General features: G+C 37.5%; 4 protein-coding genes across 8 annotated transcripts; 1 reads left to right on the top strand and 3 right to left on the bottom strand.

Moving 5' to 3' along the window:
* Nucleotide 1: 1 nt before the first annotated feature.
* LOC9312592 (mitogen-activated protein kinase 10) lies at nucleotides 2-2,263 on the bottom strand. The gene is made up of 6 exons (XM_002876478.2): nucleotides 1,709-2,263; nucleotides 1,332-1,461; nucleotides 1,103-1,240; nucleotides 690-1,022; nucleotides 417-597; nucleotides 2-343 (listed from the first exon to the last, which is right to left on the bottom strand). Exons 1-6 carry the CDS (start codon nucleotides 1,930-1,932, stop codon nucleotides 168-170), a joined length of 1,182 nt encoding a protein of 393 aa, XP_002876524.1. The 5' UTR covers nucleotides 1,933-2,263; the 3' UTR covers nucleotides 2-167.
* Nucleotides 2,264-3,801: 1,538 nt separating this feature from the next.
* On the bottom strand, nucleotides 3,802-5,826 carry LOC9312591 (60S ribosomal protein L5). Its single transcript, XM_002876477.2, has 8 exons — nucleotides 5,721-5,826; nucleotides 5,353-5,422; nucleotides 5,173-5,267; nucleotides 4,953-5,079; nucleotides 4,778-4,857; nucleotides 4,582-4,698; nucleotides 4,354-4,488; nucleotides 3,802-4,259 (listed from the first exon to the last, which is right to left on the bottom strand). Exons 1-8 carry the CDS (start codon nucleotides 5,721-5,723, stop codon nucleotides 3,981-3,983), a joined length of 906 nt encoding a protein of 301 aa, XP_002876523.1. The 5' UTR covers nucleotides 5,724-5,826; the 3' UTR covers nucleotides 3,802-3,980.
* Nucleotides 5,827-5,958: 132 nt separating this feature from the next.
* Nucleotides 5,959-10,016, bottom strand: LOC9314358. Of its 3 annotated transcripts, none has more exons than XR_002331758.1 (15): nucleotides 9,888-10,016; nucleotides 9,697-9,781; nucleotides 9,499-9,579; nucleotides 8,319-9,314; nucleotides 8,121-8,221; nucleotides 7,907-8,021; nucleotides 7,679-7,756; nucleotides 7,393-7,485; nucleotides 7,195-7,278; nucleotides 7,004-7,102; nucleotides 6,834-6,896; nucleotides 6,723-6,767; nucleotides 6,568-6,614; nucleotides 6,418-6,476; nucleotides 5,959-6,322 (listed from the first exon to the last, which is right to left on the bottom strand). XR_002331758.1 is itself a non-coding variant. In XM_021024459.1 (15 exons), exons 3-15 carry the CDS (start codon nucleotides 9,541-9,543, stop codon nucleotides 6,085-6,087), a joined length of 2,049 nt encoding a protein of 682 aa, XP_020880118.1. In that variant the 5' UTR covers nucleotides 9,544-9,579; nucleotides 9,697-9,781; nucleotides 9,879-10,014; the 3' UTR covers nucleotides 5,959-6,084. The 3 variants fall into 3 exon arrangements, 2 of the variants coding, with proteins under 2 accessions (XP_020880118.1, XP_020880117.1); XM_021024459.1 differs by having other exon boundaries at nucleotides 6,723-6,753; nucleotides 9,879-10,014; XM_021024458.1 differs by having other exon boundaries at nucleotides 6,723-6,753; nucleotides 9,888-10,014.
* A 242-nt stretch (nucleotides 10,017-10,258) lies between these two features.
* Nucleotides 10,259-17,505, top strand: LOC9314357 (probable phosphoinositide phosphatase SAC9). 3 transcript variants are annotated; one of them, XM_002878243.2, is made up of 14 exons: nucleotides 10,259-10,375; nucleotides 10,742-10,837; nucleotides 10,933-11,528; nucleotides 11,657-11,789; nucleotides 11,898-13,117; nucleotides 13,362-13,469; nucleotides 13,560-13,730; nucleotides 13,849-14,091; nucleotides 14,231-14,671; nucleotides 14,873-15,676; nucleotides 15,797-15,994; nucleotides 16,119-16,556; nucleotides 16,646-16,879; nucleotides 16,979-17,505. In XM_002878243.2, the coding sequence occupies exons 2-14, from the start codon at nucleotides 10,819-10,821 to the stop codon at nucleotides 17,258-17,260; spliced, it is 4,887 nt and encodes a 1,628-aa protein (XP_002878289.1). In that variant the 5' UTR covers nucleotides 10,259-10,375; nucleotides 10,742-10,818; the 3' UTR covers nucleotides 17,261-17,505. The 3 variants fall into 3 exon arrangements, with proteins under 3 accessions (XP_002878289.1, XP_020880115.1, XP_020880116.1); XM_021024456.1 differs by having other exon boundaries at nucleotides 10,933-11,557; XM_021024457.1 differs by lacking the exons at nucleotides 10,259-10,375; nucleotides 10,742-10,837; nucleotides 10,933-11,528 and having other exon boundaries at nucleotides 11,683-11,789; nucleotides 11,893-13,117.
* The last annotated feature ends 1,112 nt before the right edge of the window (nucleotides 17,506-18,617 follow it).

Raw genomic sequence — 18,617 nt, 5'->3', positions numbered from 1 at the left:
ATTTGACAACATCAAAAGGGATTTATTCGGGGAATCTAGCAGAAAATCTTAGCACATCAAAATTTTCTGAGAAATGAAAAAATGAAGGAAATGAAAAAAAGAAATTATCCCAAAAAAAATCAGAAAAGGAAAAGAAAAAACAGAACAAGGATCAAAGATGGTCCTTTTCAATCATTGCTGGTTTCAGGGTTGAAAGCTAGGGCTTCACAGTAGATTAACTCCTTAATCTGCTCCTCTGTGAGTTGATGTTCATCTAACTCGAAGTTGAAGGGCTCTGGGCACTCTGGTTCATCTGTAATGTCGTGAAGCGGGCTAAGGTATGGATGAGCAAGCGCTTCTTTAACTGAAAAGTGGCAAACTGATGATAAGAATCCAAATAAAACTGCAAAAGAGGCTATATAGAGACAGAAACTGACCTGAGATTCTCTGTCTAGGGTCAAATGTTAACATCTTCTCCACCAAGTCTATTGCTAAAGGAGGCACATTCGGGAATTTCTCAGAAAAAGATTGGCGAGGAAGCTTAGGAAGCTGCCTTATGTATCGCTTTGCACATTCACTTAACGATCCAAGCTCTTCTTCAGATGGAGTGCCAATGAGCTGCAAAAAGAGATTCCAAGACTTTTTAAGCTAATCATGAGTCACAAAAAACGTATATGATCTTGGCTCAAAAAAGGGTTTTACTTGACTACCTCCATAAGCAAACGAAGCTGATTAACTTGATCTTTACCGGGGAAGAGCGGTTCGCGGTTCATTATTTCCATGAAAATACAGCCAACAGACCAAACATCTATTGCTGCGGTATAATCAGAAGAGCCCAACAGAAGCTCGGGTGCACGGTACCATCTTGTGACAACATACTCAGTCATTAAATTACTCTCAGGAGTGGCACGAGCAAGCCCGAAATCACAAATCTTTAAGTCGCATTGTGTAGTCAAGAGGAGATTGCTTGGTTTTAAATCTCTATGTAGCACATTGGCAGAATGAATGTACTTTAATCCGCGCAGGATTTGGTACATGAAATACTGCGAAAAAATTTGAAGATTGTCAAGCTCTCTAATCAAATGATTTTAAGTTTCAAGAAACAATAATTCTAAACACAAACCATGCAATGATCTTTGGTTAGTTCTTGATCGGATTTTAAAGTTCGATAAAGATCAAACTCCATCAATTCATACACAATGTAAACATCTTCGAATGAATCTCTCTGAGGAGGCAAGATTACGTCTCTGATTCCAACAATCTATAGAAAACAATGGTATTACATAGTTAGCTTTTAATGAATAACAAAATAAAATAAAAAGGTGAGAGGATAGTGATTAAATCAAACGAACATTCTCATGATCGAAGTGACGAAGAAGCTTGATTTCACGGAGAATTCTCTTCGCTTCGATAGTGTTATCAAATACATGCATTATTTTCTTTATTGCTACCTTCTCATTGGTCTCTGAGTCCATAGCCGAACTGTGAATAAAGTAAAAACTAATGTGTCAAGTGAGCTTTTTACTAAGGGAAGAAAGAAAAAAAATTCTCATGAAATAAAAGACAAATGTTTAGAGATCTCTAAGATTGAAATGATTCGAATTTTTCTCATAAAAAGATGAAACTTATCAACCAAATCCATAAATTACACACAAAAATATGGTCATGGACATTAGAGCTCAAAATGATTAGGAAAAGAAATGAAACTATTATGTTAAAAAGAAATTACCAAACAATGCCACAAGCACCTCTGCCAATAGGCATAATCGGTGGCTTATACTTTGCGGTGAGTTCAAAGATATGCCCAAATAGATTGTATTGGATATATCTTCCGTCATGGCTGAGAGTCTCCGGAACATCGTTAGTCGTCTTGAGCATTTGAGATGACGGCAAAAGAGCGGTTGTAACCTCCCCTTGAGTTTCCACCGTCTCAGCATCATTAGTTGGCTCCATGGTTTTCTTTTGTCTCTCACAACCTTAAACTATTCTGTTAAGAGAAGTGATGCTTTTTTTTTTGTTGGGTCTAGTGGTAGTGAACTAAACTTATATAGTGGATGTGTAAGTATGGATGTTTAACTCATGGAGGATTCAGGAGATATGAGTTTTGATAATATTTGCTAGTTTTAAGTAAGTTTTTTGAACTTATAGGAATTCTGCTGTCTATTTCCTTTTTCATATGGGAAAAAAAAAACTAACTAATCTTATTATAGTTAAGCTTCTGAAAATAAAATAAAAACTATTAATTTATGGAAGTTTATAAGTAAGATGTTTTTAGGTAAGTTGTTAGAAGAAGATTGTGTGCTTTTCATACACCCTCTTAAATTAAATACAAACATGGCAATACAATTTGGATACATACTCTTAAAATTCACTTCCTAATTTGTGTTTATTTTTTAAATTTCTTTCCTATTTTTCATATATTTTAAATTTAGTGTAATAATATTTTTTTGTAAAATCAATTTACTTATTTAGAAAATATATAGATATTTGATATTTAATAGTTTGTATATATATAAAAAAGTTATTATACTTTGAAATGAAAAATATAACACGTGTAACGGCATATATCCTACTGTTGGTGTCAGATTTCGCACATAAATTCGGTCCACAAAAAAATCATTAGCATCAAAGATTTATAACCAGAAAAAGCCCATTTGACGTAATTCAAGAAACCGAAAAGCCCATGAAAGACATCTCGAAACATGTTACCTCGGAAGCCCATTATGTAATTGGTCCACTTTTTGTCACTAGCACCTTTCGCTTAAAGTATTTGCGGAATTCCAATTAATCACATCAAACAATCAAATTTTGATATTACATGATGAGGCTTATGCCGAATACCGAGTCGGAGGCGTTACGATATGCAAATTAGTGACAAGAGAGGCTATAAAAGGTACGACCATGGAGGAGGAGATAACTTTGTAGAGCACTTTACCGTCATTCATTTTGTAATTCATTTTGCAATATAGAAAATCAATTCAATTTTTTTTTTCTTCAGTTTTTTCGATTAGTTTTATCCTTTTTTATTCGATTTCGTAAAAATTAACACGAATTTTGACTCTTATTATGTTTTACGATCTATAATCACCACAACTGAAGTTTGACATCACAATCACTAACAAAGAAACCTCAAAAAAATTATTAACAAACTTAATTCAAATTAGTCTAACAATTTTTTAAATTATTTTGTAATTATAATTATTTTCTTAAAAAATAAATTCGACCCTAAATTTGGTAGTTTAAATATGTGTATAACTGGTTTGTTTTCATTTACATGTTAATAAAATAAATATTTCCTTCTGCTACACTTGGCCTTTTTGGGTAATGATGTGATTCGTTTTTGAGTAGATAGCTGGAGATAGCAAAACAAAAACAAAAAATCTACAACAAATTTATGAGTTCTTAAATAGTTAAATTTGTTATATATCTTATATTTTTTTTAAAAAAAGTTCATAAGATTTAGTAACAAAAACGGCAGTCCAGCAATCAAATGATAAATCCACTGCATCACCACGTAAGCCTTCTGTATTTTATCATTGTTTTCTATCTGTCATATGATTAAAAAAAAAAAAAAAACAACAGTTCTGCTAATGACGTTGATTTATCCATTCTTTGTAGTTTTTTTTTTTTTTTGGTAAATATGATTACACATTGAAATTATTATTAGTTGTGTTCGACAGATATTGACAATGTTTAGTCATTCATATCTACTAAATCACGATGTATATTTTCGAGGGACTATTTTGCAATTTCAATAATTTAGCATTAAGATTAATTAAAATATCTGTAAACAGTTTCACAGCTAAAAATTATTATAATTTCTTTTCAAATTCTACCTTTCGGTTTATTTTTTATTGATAATTTTAAAACGCTTGCAAAATGTAAATTCACAAGTAGGAAAAAGAGTAAATATATCTATAGTAAAAATTCAAAGCCACGAAGGTAGATCAAAACTGGACGGAAATAAAGAATTTTGCCAAGATTTAATGAGAAAAACGTTTTCACTCGTTGTCATCTTCATCGATGGCTTCAGCAGCAGAGTTAAGTGTAGTAATACGGTCAATCAAGTTAGCTTTCCTCTGTTTATAAGTAAGCTTCTTCAAGTTAAACCTCTTATGCTCCTTTAGAGATTGCTTCCCAGCCTTTTTAGCTAACGGGTCAGCTCGGATCGCGGCATGAACCTTCTTGTACAATGCCTCCATTTCATCTGCTTCAATGCCTTTCTTCACATACTCACTGAAATGAGTCTGGAATTTCTCGGGCTCGTCTTCGTTTAGAGTCTACAAAAGAAATTACAAAACATTTTGGTTTGCTATGTACACAGAAAAAACAGAGTAGAAAGCAGGGGACATTTTAGTTGTTTCGGGTTTTAACCTTCATGTAATCCGCAACATGACCACCATAGATGTATTTGGCGTGAGTTGCGAAATCGAGCTGTTTGTTTTCTTTGGAGAATCCCGCGAATCTCTTGTCGCTATGAGGTATATCAAGACCACCATCAAGTGCACCCTTTTTAACAACAAACATAACACGTTAAGCAAAATTTCTGATCAACACCAAAAGCAATTATCACAGAAGTGTTAAATTTATCGAACTGCATACCTTCAGAGCACCAAAGACACGGTTTCCGGTAGTTGTTCTGATAAGTCCAACGTCAAGAAGAGCACGGAACGGTCTCCTGTTCTCAGTAGGTTCCACTGAGAAATCTTCCCCAGAGGCCTAATGCAAAACTGAGCATTATTAAAACATTTCAATTATACACCAGGAACAAAAAAAAGAAGCGTTTTTATAGGGATACCTCGAGATTTCCTTCATACTCTGCATCCATTTCAAACATTTTCAGGACACGTCGAGCCAGGAGAAGTCCAGTACAGTATGCTAACCAGTCATCACAATAATCAAAGATAAGTGATCAATTCAAGAGAACTGAGAGATATTAGTTGCCTATAACATTTCTGTAAAAGTAAAATCACCTGCAGAATAGTTTGTAAGACCAACATTAAGCCCATATTGCGGCAGCTCGTGAGCATAAGCAGCAGCAAGAATTACATCACCAGCAATGCTCGCAGATACAAGCTGTGCCGTTATGTCTTTGTTTGTCTACGATACACCGATCAAGGCCAAACAAAACTCGATAGGAAAAATGTAGATAGCAGGACTTGATAAGAAGAATGTGATGAGCTAAAAGGATACAAATCTAACAACAAAGCGATACTTTGGAGTGTTGTATTTGTTCTTGTCTTGATTGATAAGACGACGGATTCTGGCACGATAATCAGTCTTGCCATCTATTAAAAAAACGAGAAATGTCACAGCAAAATGTTAGCTTTTGATTAATGAAAAACAAATGTTTCTCTCTGTGTAGAATGATACCTCTTCTTCTCCTGTATTTGACCTGATACCTCATCGAATAAGGCCTTGAATTCTGGGGCTTTACGAGAACCTGCAGATTTTTGAAAGACACAGTTCAAGTTTCCAATGTAGCTAATTTTAATCTCTCAAAGCTATATAAACCTGAGGAACGAATGTAAAACTTCTACACCAGACGTAATCAAATCTAGAAAACCTAAGAATCTAAACAAAACGACAATACAATAGTTCCATCGGAATCAATTTGAATCTACGTGTTTGGTAAAATAACCATAATTTCAAGTACTGTAGCCGATCATATCAAGCGAGGAACGATTCATAAGTTTGTTCTTATATAATACGAAATAATTGAGAGTGGGATATGAACTCACCATTGTTTCTCTCCCTCAAGCTTCAAGTGCAAAAACCAGTCCAGACTTATGAAAAAGACGGCTATCTTATATATAGGACGAGACAAAAAAAAAAAAAGGATGACGATATAAGAGATTGCGTTTCACTAAACCCTAAGTATGCCAAATTGATTTGTGGAGAAACCGCTGTAATAAGTTTACTTTTGACCCAACTACAAGCTAGTTCTAAAATTGCAAGACACTCTCAGCAGCAGCATCCGAACGAAAAGAAAAAGTTTTTGAATTACACTTTTTCTGTTGTGTATCAATGATGAATGTTAACGGTTCCAAGAGACGAAAAACAAAGTAATTCTTGGCAAATTAATATAAAACAATTTTCGAGCCTTTACGCTTCGGAGACATCAACGTTGTTCAAAGCTTCTTCTGGTGACGATGATGCATCTTGGAGACTTTCAGAAGTTTCATCAGAGGGCTTAGATTCATGCTTAGCAGCAGCTTGCAAAACCCGGCTTCGAACATCTGAAGACGAAGGTGAAGTTGGGAGCCCAACACCATTTGTTTCGAGTTTTCCTGCAGCCCATGAGAAAGCCTGAGCTCCGAGTCTCACTGGTGCAAGCAACAGCCTTGAACAAGAAGAAGAAGAAGAAGAAACAATCTTTGTTAAGACAGAACAGAGGTTTTGTTATTGAAGAAGGGTCTAATGATGGCGCTTTTATACCTGACGTCTTGTTTGAAGTCTTCGGAGTCATCATATGAAGAAAGTCGTTGGTATATAGTCTGCATAATGTCTGAGACTTGAGAAACAAGACAAAGCAACGATAATTTGACAAAACTTAGAAACCAGTAAAAGGGGCTAGTATATATATACCAGACCGAGGCCAATGACAGCTATGAGTTGCAGTGTTTTCTCCCACTCTGCGAGAGATAGAGCAATCATGTAAGTGTAAAGGTGGAAGTGAGGAACTTGTGTGTTGTGGCGAGTATGAGAATTCAAAAGAGGAAATGAGAAAGAGTTAAACGCACCAGACAAAGCATACAATGCTGCGAAAAAACCCTGCATAGATAGATCTTCTTATATTAGTCAGGATGGGATTAGTATTTTACGGAAATAGAAAAATAGAACTAGAAGCATACCACACCAACTCCTACTAGTTGCAATGGAGAAGGATTTATGTCTTCAAGAATCGCCTCAGCTTCCTGAAAAGCATTTTAGATATGTTAACTTACTGATGAAAAGATTTGAGAGTAGTTTCAATTTCGTCAGGAGCAATAATCCAAAAAGAATTGTATTCAGATGGTATTACCTCGTTGAGGATCGTAAGTGTTGTCTCAGGTTTCGGCTCCTTCACACGAAGACCTTCCTTAACCCATGATCTAAAGCCACCTTGCACCAAGTATGGTCTCTATCACAATATAAGCAACCAATGAAGAGTTTATTCAAAAATGTTTCAAGGTAATTATAGTGCTCAAAGTGAATTAGGCCCAAATGACTTGCCTTAATCCCAACTTTTCTCAGGGCTCTCGCAATACCCTTCGAACGAGTTCCATCAGCATCCATAACAATAACCTTGGACCTGTCCTATAAGTAGCAGAGTAAGCAAAATTATGAGATGTCAGCATACTTAGAATCTGAAACAGCTCGACCATGCACAAAACCATAGTAAGTTACAAAAGAAGCATGCAGGTAGCACACCTGAACTATTTTCAAGTTCTTGATGATTACTGCTGTCAAGATATCATCAACTTCACTTCCACCTTTCAGTAGCCGTTTGACAGCACCGTCAACCTTAAACATGAATCAAGAACAAGAACCATAAAAACTGTGAACAAAGGAACGTCTTTTATCCTACTCGAAGTGACATTTCTTGATCATTGACATTCTGTAGCACTGATTGCTGAAACTTCGTTGTGTTCATATATTACATCTGTAGAGTTTCTATATTTGCTGTGGTCAACAACAATGAGGATGCAAAACCAACCTCAGGCAGTGTCACGCTAGAATATCGAAATCGAGCTGATCTCCGCAGATCAGGGATTCCATCTTTCTCTCTCAAGGCCTTCAAAAAGACAGTAGCCAAAATGAGCATTTTTATTTCAACTCAAAGTCTTTGATGAACATTATGTGAAAGAAATAGCCAATTGTGGAAGGTTTTGAAAAGTTATATATCAAGAAACGGGAACTTGTTAGAAACTTAAGAGCATCTTACTTCAGGCCTGACATCTATGAGCACTGACTTTTCTCTTGATCTTAAAAGGTCCAGAGTTGACTTGGGAGACAAATCTCCAGCATATCCACCATATGTCCAAACCCGATATAGAACCCTGCAAATATCTGGTGGAAAATATAAATTCTTCTATACTACATTGTCCTCTCAAGAAAAGCAAGTTTAATATCCTTCTAGGGTAAGAATCGCCGTGTACCAAAAGGTTCCTGTGGTGCCTACGAATAGAAAAAGGTGAATGATTGGGTCATCTGGATCCAAACCGAAATTTCTCTCCAAACCTCCAATGGCAACAGATACCTGTTCATCATGATACTGTTAGAAACATGTAGTCCATCAAGAATTAATTTTCTTCTTCGAAAATATGAATGAACCTTCAGTATATAAGACAAAGCACCTGCTGCAACACAGCTCCCACGGGACTCAATACTTTTAGAGCAACATCTTCTGACGAGTTAAGGGCACTCTTAACATCTGGAGGAAATAAATCTTTTGCTGACCCATAAGAGTACACAACAAAAGAAACTCCATTTGTTACAGAACTTTCTGCAATACTAACTGATTGCCTCAACAGATCAATGGCAATAACAGCTGCTCTGTGTGAAGCTTCCTTCAAGCCAGTAGAAAAACTTGAAAACTTATCTCCAGCTATATCTCCTGTTTGGTCGACCGCAGAAAACGCTCTGTTAAATGCATCATCTACAACTTCAGAAGCATTCTTTGTAATAGATGTCACAGACGAGGAGAAGGAATCCAAAGAGTTCTTTACAGCATTTTCTCCTTGGTTTAGTGATGAGCTGAAGGACTCTTTGAGCCCAGAAGAAAAGTCATCAAAGCTAGCTTTCGCATCAAGAAGTGATCCTGGATTGAGATCCAGAGTATCCGGAAGAGAGACTGAAGTATCCTGAGATATCTCAAGACTCAATTTGGTTCCCGACTCAACCGAGTCTATAAGGCTACTGCTCTTTTCGGTTAAAGTCTCAGCAGAAGGGCTTTCAACACGGGAAACATCTGGTACAACAGCTTCAACAGGAGAAACATCTGGTACAACAGCTTCAACAGGGGAAACATCTGCTACAACAGCTTCAGCAGGGAAAACATCTTCTCCATCTACATATGCCAGTCCCCCATCACCCGCTACAACAGCTTCACTCAAGTCATAAACGTTTATTCTGTCCAACTCATTCTGGCACAAACTTCTGAATGTTGATACTGGTTGCTCTACTTTCTCGATAGTACCGGTGAAGAAACTCCCAGTGGCTTGAGGTAAGAAAGTCTTCTGCAGGCGTGTTCCATTAGAGATACGAAAGAAGGCATTGTCACCAGAACTGTATCTGTGAATCAACTCTCTCCTGAAGGAAGAACAGCCTCGCCAATTGCCAGGAAATAAAATCTGCAGAACCAATTCGTTATGAGGTACTCACTTATCTATGAAAACGAAACCAAAACCTTTATAACAAAGCATATTCACCACAATCCTAACAAACCATAAAATCCCAGAGCTAAAATTAAATAGCTTCAATAAATTTTCTACCAATTAGCTTTTTGCTTCTACTTCTATAAAGAAAAATTCTCACCTGAGAATGGTAATGGCAGCTTGTGGCCGAGCACAGGGGAAACATTTTGATCAGTCCTGGATTTTTATAGCAATCTCATAGCTTTCATAACATACCGGAAAAGGAACAACAAATAGATTTTAGGGGAAAAAGAACAATCCAGTAAATCAAAGCCAGAATAAAGAACGTCCCAAGGAGAACAAAACAAAAATCACAGACCAAGAAGATACAGTGACCCAACAAGAAGAAGATACAGACAAGTAAACTCCAGCAGCAGATTACAATAATGGGCTTCGTCTGAAACCTGCAAAAAGAAAGACCCATCATCTAATTACTCAGTCTGAGCATGTTTGGAACCTTAAACAACAGAAGAAACTCAGGGAGAGATAAAATGCAGTAACTTTAATAACCTATCTGGGTCAAGGTCGACGATGATGGAGTTTCATGAGAAGAGTGGACTGAGCTTGATGAAAGATGTTAATGTCGATTGTACTGAAAAAAGATAGAGGCGCGTGGATTCGATAGAAATTTGGATTGGGTGGAGCAAGATAAGCAAAGCGAAAAAAAAAAAAAAAAAAAAAAAAAAAAAAAAAAAAAAAAAAAAGATAAGCAAAGCGAATCGTGTGGCTTGTCCAAAGCCGTTAAATCATCATCTCTATACTTTATTTTGTCTTTTCTTTTGATTGGGTCAATTCGTAACATTTTAAAACTAATGGGGACGATTTCAAACTTGTCAATAATATCTTCTCTTTTCATAAATCAGTTAAACAGTTTCACACGTGTCGTACTATGATTGTTTTTATTCCGTGGACTGAGTAATAGCAGATTTGCTCTTCATCTTCGTTTGTTCGTCTATGACTTGGTGAATTTTGCATCTGATCATCTCTGCAATTTCAAGGTGAGTTCCTTCTCTTATGACTTATGATTCGATTCGGGTTCTCTGAAGAATTTATCTTTCTGCTTTCTCGAATCTTCGAATTGCGTCTTTAATTTTGCTATTCTCGGAACAAGTCTCAGATCTCTGGTACTCAGAATTGTTTATTACTTTTATCGGAATTTGTGAGAAAATTCTTGGCTTTTGGCTCAGTTTATATCGGAGATTGGTGGTGTTAGGAAGATGATCTCTCTGTTTAGTTTTTGTTTGGCGTTGATGAATAACTAAGTATAGAAATAGAACTAACTATGCTGCATTTTGGATTCCGTTGCTTTTTATTTCTCTGGATGTGAAATAATGGAAGTTCCTTATTTCATTGGATTTTGCTAGATTTTTGGTTCCACATTGATATCTTCGTCCGTGAAGCTGTCAAAGAGGGCACCTGGTCCGCTTGGTCCTGAGTTCAGATGGATCTGCATCCACCAGGTGAGTTTCTTTTTGAAGATTCAAGTGGTTCATTTTTTTCAATCTTGGTGTTTTTCATCTTTTGGTTGGCTAATTTTTTTATCTTCTTGGTGAAGGTGGTTCAAAAAAGACATCTATAGTTGTTGTCACCTTAAACTCTGGTGAAGTCTATGTCATTGCAAGTTTGCTATCTAAGGCTGATACTCAAGTTATCTATATCGATCCTACGACTGGTATCCTGCGGTACAATGGGAAGCCTGGTCTTGATAATTTTAAGTCAGAGCGTGAAGCCTTAGATTATATCACGAATGGATCAAGAGGAGGTGTTAGAAACTCAGTTTATGGCAGGGCAATACTCGGTTATGCTGCGTTGGGGAGCTTTGGGATGCTTTTAGTTGCCACCAGGCTAAATCCAAGTATTCCAGATTTGCCTGGTGGTGGATGTGTTTATACAGTGACTGAGAGTCAGTGGGTCAAAATACCACTTCACAATCCACAGCCTCAAGGGAAAGGTGAAACCAAGAATATTCAGGAGTTGACAGAGCTTGACATCGACGGGAAGCACTACTTCTGTGATACTAGAGACATCACTCGGCCCTTCCCAAGCCGTATGCCACTGCAAAGCCCTGATGATGAATTTGTTTGGAATAGATGGTTATCCGTGCCTTTTAAGAATATTGGGCTGCCTGAACACTGTGTCATTCTTCTGCAGGTTCGTCCTCCATTAATGAATTGATGAAGGTTGATCTACCTATCCGATTTCGGTTTTATGTGAAGTTTCAAAAGCATATAAATTGATATGACATCATATTATGTCTTCTTATTTGATGTTAATTATAGGGGTTTGCAGAATATCGACCTTTTGGGAGCTCAGGTCAGCTAGAAGGGATTGTTGCTCTAATGGCCCGTCGTAGCAGACTGCATCCAGGGACTCGTTACCTAGCTAGGGGCATTAATTCATGTTCTGGCACAGGTGACATGCCAAAAATGCTCCTCTCTCTTTATTTCTTTGTTGTTCCCTTAGAAAGTGTGGCTCTGGATTTGACTAGTGCCTAATTTTAGAAGTATATGTGTAGTGCAGGTAACGAAGTTGAGTGTGAGCAGCTTGTATGGATACCTAAAAGGCATGGTCAAAGCATTGCTTTCAACTCGTACATTTGGCGACGTGGCACCATACCAATATGGTGGGGTGCAGAATTGAAGATGACTGCGGCAGAAGCAGAAATTTATGTGGCAGATAAGGATCCTTATAAAGGCAGTACGGAATATTACCAAAGATTAAGCAAGCGATATGATACTAGGAATCTAGATGCACCAGTTGGAGAAAACCAGAAGAAAAAGGCTTTTGTTCCTATTGTGTGCGTTAATTTGCTAAGAAGTGGAGAAGGGAAATCAGAATGTATCTTAGTACAACATTTTGAAGAATCTATGAACTTTATCAGATCCAGTGGAAAGCTTCCTCATACCCGTGTTCACCTAATAAATTATGATTGGCATGCCAGCGTGAAACTAAAGGGGGAACAGCAAACTATTGAAGGATTGTGGATGTATCTAAAATCTCCCACTATGGCAATAGGGATTTCTGAAGGTGACTATTTGCCTTCACGTCAAAGACTGAAAGATTGCAGAGGTGAGGTAATCTGTATTGATGACATTGAAGGTGCCTTCTGTTTGAGATCGCATCAAAATGGGGTGATACGCTTTAACTGCGCTGATTCTTTGGACCGAACAAATGCGGCTAGTTTCTTTGGTGGTCTTCAAGTGTTTGTGGAGCAATGTAGAAGGCTAGGAATATCGCTTGATACTGATCTTGGATATGGTTATAATTCTGTTAATAATCATGGGGGATATAATGCTCCCCTTCCACCAGGGTGGGAAAAAAGAGCTGATGCAGTAACTGGAAAATCGTATTATATAGATCACAATACAAAGACAACAACATGGAGTCATCCATGTCCTGATAAACCATGGAAGAGACTTGACATGAAGTTTGAGGAATTTAAGAGATCAACTATCTTATCTCCTGTGTCTGAACTTGCTGATCTTTTTCTGCAACAAGGTGATATCCATGCAACCCTCTATACTGGCTCGAAAGCTATGCACAGCCAAATTCTCAACATCTTTAGCGAAGAATCAGGAGCATTTAAACAGTTTTCTGCAGCACAGAAAAACATGAAAATTACGCTGCAGAGAAGATATAAAAATGCTATGGTTGATAGTTCACGGCAAAAGCAGCTGGAGATGTTTCTGGGAATGAGGCTTTTCAAGCATCTTCCATCAATTCCTGTCCAGCCTTTACATGTAAGCACATTGGCACGATTTCAGTAAACTTCTTCCAAGCTCACAGCTCACCTTTTTTCAATCACGTTTTTTGCCCGTAGGTAGATTTTGTTTCTTATTGGACCAATACTCTTGGTTTTTGTTTTTTTCTTGTGTGTAGATATATGATTCCTAAGAGCATAACATATTTTTGATGTGTAGACTCTACTATTTGTTGCTTTCTATACTCTCTGTCTACTTCGCACTGAAAAAATATTCATGTCAGGTACTTTCTCGACCATCTGGTTTCTTTCTGAAACCTGTACCTAACATGTCCGAAAGTTCCAATGATGCGTCCAGTCTGCTGAGTATCAAGAGGAAGGACATAACTTGGGTACCTCCACTTAGATATTACATTACCTAATAGTTCTCATTTACTTGAAGACTTGAGCTAAAAAAATTCATGCTTTTATTTATTTTGCAGCTATGTCCACAAGCTGCAGATATTGTTGAATTATTTATCTATCTCAGTGAGCCCTGCCATGTATGTCAACTTCTACTGACCATATCACACGGTGCGGATGATTTGACATGTCCATCCACTGTGGACGTGAGAACTGGACGCCACATAGAGGACCTTAAATTAGTTGTTGAGGTTGGCTCTCTTTTAGGTCTTGTCCCTTCTGTTTTATTGTTTGTAGGATATCTGTAGACTTACATGCAAGTTAGTTCAACTGGATTACCGATTACTTGTAATTATGTTTTCTGGACAGGGTGCTTCAATACCACGCTGTGCAAATGGTACAAATCTTCTGATACCCTTACCAGGGCCAATTAGTTCTGAGGATATGGCTGTTACTGGAGCTGGTGCACGTCTTCATGAAAAAGATACTTCAAGTCTTTCACTGCTATATGATTTTGAAGAACTAGAAGGACAGTTGGATTTCTTAACCCGTGTAGTTGCTGTTACATTTTATCCAGCTGGTGCTGTTAGAATTCCTATGACTCTTGGTCAGGTACTTACTAGTTTCCAACCCATGAATTGATGATTTATCTATTAGCTTCATCATGCTCTGAACTCGTTAAAGTTTATGATTAGCCATCATCAAAAAAAGAAAAACCAAACACTTTTTCTGCATTGTGTTTGTGCTGCAGATAGAAGTCCTTGGAATTTCTCTTCCATGGAAACGAATGTTTACTTGTGAACGTACTGGAGGAAGATTAGCTGAACTTGCAAGGAAATCAGATGAAGATGAGAGTCCTTTTTCATCTTGTTCTGACTTGAATCCGTTTGCTTCAACATCTTTACACACTGAAACTGTTTCCACACCAGTACAACAGAAGGATCCCTTTCCCAGTAATCTGCTTGACCTTTTGACAGGAGAGGACTCTTCTTCTGACCCCTTCCCACAACCAGTGGTGGAATGTGTTGCAAGTGGAGGAAATGACATGCTTGATTTCTTAGACCAAGCAGTTGTTGAATATCGCGGCTCTGACACTGTTCTTGGCGAGTCTGTCCCACAAGAAAAAAGGCCCAAGGAAAGTGGTGCTCATCTGTACTTAAATTGTCTAAAATCCCTTGCGGGTCCAAACATGGTATGCTACTTCATCCCTATTAAATTTAACTTGGAGGGAGAAAATTGTTATCTGGAGATGCAATTACGTCTTGCCACAAACTATAGTTCTGACTGTATGAATTTTTCCTTGGTTTAGCTATTCTTCTCACATGTTATCTTTTCCACGTAAAGTTCCATTTTTAATGGTAAAGTTAATTCCTGCATGTCTGGCATAACACAGGGAAAGAGGCTTGAGTTTGTAGAAGCTATGAAGCTTGAAATTGAACGTCTACATCTCAATATTTCTGCAGCAGAAAGAGATAGGGCACTGTTATCGGTTGGAATGGATCCAGCTACCATTAATCCAAACTCTTCATACGACGAGTCATATATTGGAAGATTATGCAGAATAGCAAATGCACTTGCAGTTATGGGCCAGGCTTCTCTTGAAGATAAAATTATAGCTTCTATTGGTCTAGGGAAGCTGGAAAATAATGTGATAGATTTCTGGAACATAACCGGAATTGGTGAGGGTTGTGATGGCGGAATGTGTCAAGTCAGAGCCGAGGTCAATAAAAGTCCAGTTGGATCTTCTACCAAGAGTTCAGGACGAGAGTCGGGCTCAGTGTTCATGTGTTTCCAATGTATGAAAAAAGCTTGCAGGTTTTGTTGTGCTGGAAAAGGAGCTCTTCTGCTTTCAAAATCTTACTCCAGGGACACTGCGAATGGAGGTGGAAGTCTTGCAGATGTCTCTGCTACTTCGATAGGTTCAGATCATTACATTTGTAAAAAATGCTGCAGCTCAATAGTGCTTGAAGCCTTGATTGTAGATTATGTAAGGGTCATGGTCAGCTTGCGAAGAAGTGGTCGTGTTGATAATGCTGGTCGGGAAGCTTTGAATGAGGTATTTGGATCTGACATTACAAATCATCTTGCTGTTAGAGGTCAACCTTCTCCTAATGGAGAAGACTTCAATTTCCTTCGTCAAATTTTGGGTCAAGAGGAGTCACTTGCTGAGTTCCCATATGCAAGCTTCTTACATAAGGTAATTTGCTTCTTATATGTTTTAAAATTATTATGATCACTTCATTATATTTGGAAAGAGCTGTTATATGATACCTAATCCTCCTTTCTCTCTTTTAAATGTTTGCATAATGGAATTTAGGTCGAAACTGGGACTGATTCAGCACCATTTTTCTCATTGCTCACCCCTCTGAATCTTGCTTCAAGTAATGCCTACTGGAAAGCTCCTCCGTCTGCAAACTCTGTTGAAGCCGTCATTGTTCTCAACAGCCTTTCAGATGTCAGCAGTGTGATTCTACTCGTTAGTCCATGTGGTTACTCTGATGCTGATGCTCCTACCGTAAGTTTGACTTTTCTACCTTCAGTTGAATTTTTGTTAACCCATGCCATCACTTACGTGAAAATGCTGCCACAATAATTGAATGATGGCACTCATTTCAACATTTTATGTATCTTCATTGCAGGTCCAAGTTTGGGCCAGCAGCGACAGAAATAAAGAAGCACGGACTTTGATGGGAAAGTGGGATGTACAGTCCTTTATTAGATCTTCGCCTGAGCTGTATGGTCCAGAAAAGTCTGGTAGAGCACCTAGGCATATAAAATTTGCTTTCAAGAATCCTGTTCGCTGCCGCATTATATGGATAACACTGCGTCTTCCTCGGCTTGGATCCAGCTCAGTTAGTTTGGACAAAAACATTAATCTCTTATCGTTGGATGAGAACCCATTTGCTCCAATTCCTCGGCGTGCCTCTTTTGGAGCAACCATTGAGAATGATCCATGTCTTCATGCAAAACGCATCTTGGTCACTGGAAACACCGTGAGGGATAAAACACTACAAAGTGTTGAGAGCATGAGCGTAAGAAACTGGCTGGACAGAGCCCCACGTTTGAATAGATTCCTGGTTAGTGCCTTAGAGAACTGCTTGTTCTTTCACCTTTTTCTGTGGTAATTCCATTATTGTCACTAATCTTTGTTTTTTTCACCTTCCAGATACCACTAGAGGTTGAGAGACCAATGGAGAATGATCTAGTCTTGGAACTTTATCTGCAACCTGCTTCACCTTTAGCTGCTGGATTCCGTTTAGATGCTTTTAGTGCGATAAAGCCTCGTGTGACCCACTCGCCTTCTTCAGATGTAGTTGACATTTGGGACCCGACGAGTATCATAATGGAAGATAGACACGTCTCTCCGGCCGTCTTGTACATACAAGTATCTGTTCTTCAGGTATCTATCTCTCCTCCGCCTCCCGGTTTATTATATCCTCAGAAACCAAAATCTTGTAATAAGTTTTTTCATGTTGATCTGAAAAATGTTTTTCTGCAGGAGCAATACAAAACGGTGACAATTGCGGAATACAGATTGCCTGAGGCGAGAGATGGAACAAAGATGTATTTTGACTTCCCTAAACAGATTCAAGCACAGAGAGTTTCGTTTAAGCTGCTAGGAGATGTAGCAGCTTTTGCAGATGATCCCGCAGAGGCTGTTGATTTGAGCGGTCGGGCATCTCCATTTGCTGCAGGACTGTCTTTAGCAAACAGGATCAAGCTATATTACTATGCGGATCCTTACGAAGTAGGCAAATGGGCTAGCCTTTCAAATGTCTGATTTTACTCTCTCACTGGCCGTAGCTTGGTTCGATCCACACACTTTCCGTGGTCAGAGATTTTGTTTTCTTTTTTTCATTTCCTCTAAAAATTAGTTTGTTTGGTGTTGGAAGTATTAATCACCGTATAATTTGTATTTGCCCCGCAAAGATTAAAAAGAAATTGTTATACTAGATGGAGTGATTTTGATGATCTTAACATTTTTTGTGTACGTAAAGTTGTTAATTACCACAAATTTTGTAGCGATCATTTCCCCTCTTCGACTTTTAAAATCCCGCTATTGTTGAATGTTGACCCTATAGGGTTGTACAAAGAAAAGTGTATCTATAGGGTTGTACATTTTTCTCAATTGGTTCCATGGTTACTCAGTTATACGGGCTTGAGATGAGACAATCTCCTTACTAATAAAGCCAAAACCAAACCATGTCAAATTCACGAACAAGAGTTTTTAACTGTCTTCATCTTCAACTTTAACTTTACTTCCACAACAAACGCTTCTATGTGCTTCAACCACAGATTTCTTCCCAAAACACTCTATATTATTCTCTGCAAGCTCTAATTTTCTCTCCATAAACTCTGGTTTCTCCTTTCACACCTCTCCATAACTATAAATTTCCTTCCAAATCAGGACAGTGGCTTTAAAAGCTCATCGATCAAGAACTTGTTATATAGCATCTAAAGCATCAACAGAGTAAACAGAAGAAACAGCTATGAACACACTCGTTTCTCCAACCGCAACGGATCCAAGATGATATAGATTAATTACAAAAAAAAAAAAAAAGTTGACCAGACTTGGGAAGTAGGAAGGGACAAATAACTAGTATAGAGCATCGTTATAGGGGATGTTAGCTGAATCTTAGGTAATTTAAAGTATTAACTATTTAATTTAAATTACTTTAATACCTAAGAGGTGCCACGTGTCACGTTTTGATTGGGCGGATTTCATATATTCTACAGATACGCCTTCTAATTTTTTTGATAATAGAGCTCGAGTTCGTGATCGAGGTATGCATCAACAATTAAAGAATGATTTGGTCGAGCATATATGGACAAAATATAGAAGAAATTAAGTTTAAAATATTTGTGATTTATATTATAAATTGTATTTCATGTATGTTTTAATTTTTTTAATTTGCAACAATTATTAAATTTTCTATAATTATAAATTTTATTTTTATATTAATATTTTTTTTTTCTAAGAACCACATGTTAAGAGCCTACCATTAATCACACAAAAATCTTAACTCAAAAATACTATCTCTTAACAATCACTTTTACAAATAAATTATTTAAATATTACTAAGATCTATCTCTAAAAAACTACCTATAACTTACCAAAAAAAAAATAAATAACTAGT

The sequence above is a fragment of the Arabidopsis lyrata genome, assembly GCF_000004255.2.
Source record: "Arabidopsis lyrata subsp. lyrata unplaced genomic scaffold ARALYscaffold_5, whole genome shotgun sequence".
Classification (NCBI taxonomy): domain Eukaryota; kingdom Viridiplantae; phylum Streptophyta; class Magnoliopsida; order Brassicales; family Brassicaceae; genus Arabidopsis; species Arabidopsis lyrata.
Note: the sequence above shows the minus strand (reverse complement) of the source record. Positions and strands in the feature narration are given on the sequence as shown.